The sequence below is a fragment of the Arachis duranensis genome, chromosome 1 (assembly GCF_000817695.3).
Source record: "Arachis duranensis cultivar V14167 chromosome 1, aradu.V14167.gnm2.J7QH, whole genome shotgun sequence".
NCBI classification, from domain to species: domain Eukaryota; kingdom Viridiplantae; phylum Streptophyta; class Magnoliopsida; order Fabales; family Fabaceae; genus Arachis; species Arachis duranensis.
Window position 1 is genome coordinate 95,231,574 of NC_029772.3, and position 5,764 is coordinate 95,237,337.

Sequence of the window (5,764 nt, forward strand, 5' to 3'; positions counted from 1 at the left end):
GAGGCCTATTCAGCGGCTTCATGATGACGTCATCTTCATCTTCGTCGTCTTCTTCCTCTTACTGGGTCTCATCCTCTGCTGACGATAACAATAACAATGGGAATAATAAAGCGTCCTCTTCTTCTACTGCTGCCGTTGCAACATCACTTTCACACTCCCATGGCAGAGTCAGGAGTTGGGGTTGGGCGTTTGCGAGTCCTATGAGAGCTTTCAGCGCCAAACCCTCTTCTTCCAAAGAGAATCAGAATCGGAGGGATATTATTAGAGATGCAAATCACAATGATAATCATAATAAGAAGAATGCCACGCCAAACTTGTCTGCTATACCTTCATTGCTCACTGTCAGAAGCTGATGAAGAAAGAAATCCCATTTTAATTACTACTATTCATTTTGATTTCCTTCATTACTTAATTAGCAATCTGATACTACTTTTCTCTTATAAATTTGGTGTTCATGAATAGTTGCAGCTGCTTGTAATGGAGGCGTAGTACTCTGATCTCTCCGGTGAGAAGAATATCTCTGTCATCACATCACGTGGTTCGTCTTAATTTATGTTATTATGACTGTTGTACTTCTCCTTGTTGGATAATTTTCTTACTTTAGTAATTAGTATGGCCAAGACATGTAATTTTTAATTTTGAGGAGAATTACTTTTCACATGCATACACATGTTTTGGAATCACCGTTGTAGAGGTTGTGTGCAATTTCAATAAAAATTGTTACTACTAAATACTAATTGTGATGAGTTATATAGAATACATCATGTGCAAAAGGTTCCTTATGTAGTCAAATACACAGCTAGTGAAGAAAGTGGTCCCGTAGTTTGACATTGAATGGGACTAGATCTTGTAGGCTGTGGCATGGCATTTATTCCATGTTCTCGCACTCCATCTACACCTGCTGTTACTTCTCTTGTATCGTATGGTATTCCATGTCACTCATTCACATACAGCTGTATACACAGTCCTGATTTTTGGTCAACATATCGTCATGTGCCTATCCAAGTACACCAAGCACCACACTCGCTAATTAATATTATTGTTGCCATCAGGAAGTAATTTAATTTCTTGTCTTTTACGCTAACCAACCAACACTCAAATATATACCGTCGGTAAAACGTCCAAGCAACACCACATGGTATATTTTTTTTATTGGAATAGTAAAATTGTCTAGTCGAAGAAGGGACGAAATGAAAGGAAAGAAAAGAAGAGTGATGGTGACTGGTGTTATTATAGGGAAGGGAAGAAAGATAGAAGGGTGCAAACATGGACATATGATGGGGACTCTTTCTCTCTCTCTATTCTCTAAGGGGTGATGGGAAAGTACACAAGGGCCAAGGAGAGAGGAGACACATCAGGAAAGCTGCTAAAGGGACACTGTTAACCTCATATTGGTGGATGCGCATCATTAAGATGTGGACCAACTAACCTGTACTTTTAACCCACACCCCCTCTACTTCCCATTTTCTTTTCTATCTTTCGTTGCAACTCACGGTAATTCACATTCTGTTACCATCTCAAATCTATCTTTCTTAATTATTCCACTGCCTAATATTTCTTTGGTTGCTAACGGTATCTTCTAGCTCGACCGGATAAGAAGAAAAAAATTCGAATTCCAAGAAACTTATTCAAATAGACGAGTGAGTTAACAATTATTCAACCAATTTAAATTGGTTCTTGATTGCCTAATATATCGACTATTGTTTTTCTCACCCTTTAGCTAGAACCAAATCGTTGAGTACAAATTCAGATTAGGGACGAGGAAAGAGTAATTGAATTCCTCTTTCTAAGCTTTAATTTTTTTAGTCCAATAATCAACAATATATTTTTAGCTCATATTTTTAAAGAGCAATGCTAAAAGGCCAGTAATATTTGTGATTGGTAGCCATCAACTAGTCATCAATGATGATTTGATGGTGTGAGATTTCATCCAATGACTCACCTTTCTCTACTGGATACATGCCGGCTAAAATGCAATAAAATTGCTGGTCCTAGACTTTTCCATTTTTAAATAATGTTGATTAACTGCTGGATAATAACAATATATTTTGTTTAGGGTATTATGAATTATGGTTACTTTCCAAAGAGCTATAGCTTGCGGGTATAGGTATGTAGGGTTTTAGACATACAATGCACTCAAGCAAGTAAATACAGAATTTTTTTTCCATGGAATAAAGAGGAATAATCAGTTAAGGACAAACGAACATATTTCCTTTCTTCCTTGCATCCCTATACACGCTAATGTGGGTCTACCAACCTTTTTCGGCAATTTTCTCTATTGGTTACACCCGCTTTATTAATTCAAGTATGATCACATTATCTAAACTCCTTCCTACATACTCAAATCAATCTTAATGGTCCCAATACTAATTAGTTAAACTTGGATTAGGTTGTGATTAGTAGAGCAATGCGAGTGAGATGAGATGGGCCTACGGGGCAACGGGCTTGTGATGGGCATGGGGATCATGATGATAAAAATAATCATAATTATTGAGGAGGAGAGATGGGTCCACTAGTTTTAGAAATTTGGGCTGAGCAATGGAACGTGGCGTCTCAGGTTGTTCAGGTTGTAGGTCCAAGAGACAACAGTTCCATCTCTTTCCAATTCCCATGCACAAAATTACTTGCCGAAGAAAAAGAAGCAGCACAAAACAACAAAAAGCTTTTCCACCACAAAACAAGATGAGAACGACAAACTCACAAAAGCTTTGTTGAAAAGAATCAAACGAGACATAATTATCACGCTCAGTTCTACCGTGGCTGCAGTTACGGTGGCGATCGTGGTCACGCTTTCGCGGCCTATTCACACCCTAACACCGTAACACATGACATCCTGTTTAAAATATTTTAATGATATTCATAATTTTTATACGATCTGATATAAATTATTATAAATAGATGATTTTACTTTTAATCAAACTTGAAGAAGAATAACATGTCAAAATATTATATAATATCTAATTAAAGAATAATATGTTACTAAATTAACTTGTCCAATTATTTTTTTTCTTTTTAGCTTTTTATTTGTTCGAATTACAACAAAAAATGAAGTAAAATTATGAATTTTACCAACTGAACAAATAAATCATTACGAATTTTATCATAAAACAAAATTTCAATTAGAAAACAAATTAATCTGTTTAAAAAGGAATTTCACATTCTAATTTCATAAATCCAAATCATCATATTTTTACCACGTCAAATAAAAATCTATTTATCCCAGCTTAACATGTAACATCGTAAGACTTGCATTTCATATTCGAGACCTATTTTTCCAAAAGATCACATTTTGTTATATCAAATAGAAATCTATTCCCACTTGATGACATGTAACGTTGTCTCACTAACCACTAATGAATTAGACAGTTATTTTTACTAAATTAATAATTAAAAATTATTACATAATAATTTAATTAAATTTATCAAATTATTTAAAAAAATTTAATTATTAATTTTGTATAAAAATAACTATATATAAATTTTTATTTCCAAATAAATATTAAACTAATAAAACTTAAATAAAAATTTATATATAATTATTTTTATAATAAATTAATAATTAAAAATAATTAAATAATTTAATATATCTGACTAAACTATCATTTTAATATTATTAATCTATAGAGCATGATATTTCATTGAGTCATCGTATCCGCATGTTACATACTGTGTCCAATCATATCTTAATAAAATAAAAAATTATTCTCTAAACATATTTAGACATACTTAAATACTATCGCATATCATTGTATCAGTATATTCTTAATATGTATTATTAAAATAAATTTAAAAATAACATATTATTATTTATTAAAACAAAATTATTTTAAATACTTTATATAATTAAAATAAATATTAAAAATAATTAAAAAATCAATTTAGTTTTATTATAATAAAATAATAAAATATTATTATAATTTATTTAAAAAAATTTAAATTTTATATACATACGTGTCTTTTATCTTATAAAATTTATCTTATAAAATTTTAAAATTTATGTGTTTTGTCATATCTATGTCGGTGCATCATAGTTATTAACTATTAATTTTATATAAAATTATTATGACCAATAATTAATTATCATTTCACACCTTTTTCTGTTCCGTTCTGCTAAGTATTTTGATTCTTATTAATCCGGTCTCATACAAATGGAGGGATAGCACGATTAATTGTGTTATTAGATTAATAAAAGAACAAGAAAGAAAAAGTATGAAGGATAAGTCCATTACTAATTTAGCAAATATAGATAGATAGAAACTAAGGACACGCAAACAAAAACGAGTATATCATTGCTATTGCTTTCGGATACGATCATAGGAAGCATAGAAAGCCTTTTGGTTTTGATATGATAATATGATTATGAGTGTGGGCCCGGGGTGTGGTCTGATGTGAGTTTGCGGTTGAGGAACATGTGTCGGAGCTCCACCGGGTCAATTTGTGGAGTGTGATTGATGGGCCTGTAGTAACCGCTTACTGGATCTGGGGCCCAATCTCTGCACACACCTCCTCCCCCCTTTCCTTCTACAATGGAATTTGAAGCATCAGACACTGCCGCATAACCCCGCCTACCATGCAACAAACTACAAATCACCAAAAATAAAATATCAATCATAAGGAGGAAGAGGAAAGAAGAAAAGAAACTCACCGACGAAGAGGGATTAAGGAGGAGGAAGCTTCAGCAACAAGAGCACCAAGGCGGCTTGCTTGTGAGAGAGAGCGAGCCATGCTTATTATTTTATATGATAAGGATATTGTTAGTTTGCTGCTGCGGAAGATCGCTTCTGATGGATGTAAGGCGGAATTCCGCAGCAGCAACCACGGCTTATGGGGTGGCTCTGTTCCCTCTGGATTCTAATGTTGCCTGTGTGGTTCCTTTTATAACCACAATACAAGAGAAAGTGTAGTTTAAGCTAGGGTCGGGGTGGCGGAGCGGAACCATGTGTCGCCATTTGGGTGCCAACACATAAACCAACTTCCTCTTACCCCACGACACGCGTTACTACCCTTTCTTTAGTTCATATTGGATCAAGATATTTTCTCTTGCATTCATTGAATTGAGACCTTTTTTTATATCAAGGTTGTTGTCAATTAATCAAACAAGTCAACACAGTGGGCCTGAGAGCTAAGTAGTGTCAAGAGAGCAGAGGATAGAGCCTCCCATTAGGATTTGGATAACATTTTCATTTTAACAAAACAGCCAAACATGACCAACTATTTTCTGTGTAACCACAAGATTGGCACCATGTGTGAGCCAGCCTTACATCCTAAAATCTAAATGCAAACATAAGTACCTTCCAAACACTTATTTATCTGAACAATGAGTTATTATATACACAAATTAAAATTTATATCTTTCAAAACTTGTTTAAGTATAAGAATTATTTCATTAATTTGGGTTAGTTGAATAATCAATTTGTACAGTAATTTGATTGGCCAATAATAAATTTTTAAATAAAATTTAAATTTATAGTAGATTAATTTTTGACCTATTAAATTAGGAGATATCTTGGACAAACAAAAAATATTATAAGAATCATTTAATTGGTTATCGTTTTTTTTATTTAATTGAAGGCTATGGACACAGAAGAGAGTACAAAAATAGGTATATCCGAGAAAATGGGCTTATATATTGCAGCCTACTTTTTTGCCATCAGGAAGGCCCAAAATTTCAAAGCAGTGTGTGACACACAACATAAACAAAACAACATACCTGACCCAAAAAAAAAAATCAATTGCGCATGAAACTTCCTTCATGGAAGCACAT

General features: G+C 33.3%; 2 protein-coding genes across 3 annotated transcripts in view; one reads left to right on the forward strand and one right to left on the reverse strand.

Annotated features, from left to right (window-relative positions):
• The window catches only part of LOC107464030 (uncharacterized serine-rich protein C215.13), a gene marked incomplete in the record, with an annotated part of 1,680 nt that extends 941 nt beyond the window's left edge, over nucleotides 1-739 (forward strand). Inside the window, 1 exon segment of the mRNA XM_016082932.3 lies at nucleotides 1-739. Coding sequence (XP_015938418.2) covers nucleotides 1-353 — 353 coding nt within the window.
• A 3,469-nt stretch (nucleotides 740-4,208) lies between these two features.
• On the reverse strand, nucleotides 4,209-4,986 carry LOC107464042 (late embryogenesis abundant protein Lea5). 2 transcript variants are annotated; one of them, XM_016082942.3, is made up of 2 exons: nucleotides 4,646-4,986; nucleotides 4,209-4,580 (listed from the first exon to the last, which is right to left on the reverse strand). In XM_016082942.3, the coding sequence occupies exons 1-2, from the start codon at nucleotides 4,723-4,725 to the stop codon at nucleotides 4,358-4,360; spliced, it is 303 nt and encodes a 100-aa protein (XP_015938428.1). In that variant the 5' UTR covers nucleotides 4,726-4,986; the 3' UTR covers nucleotides 4,209-4,357. The 2 variants fall into 2 exon arrangements, with proteins under 2 accessions (XP_015938428.1, XP_015938434.1); XM_016082948.3 differs by having other exon boundaries at nucleotides 4,209-4,565; nucleotides 4,646-4,865.
• Nucleotides 4,987-5,764: the final 778 nt, after the last annotated feature.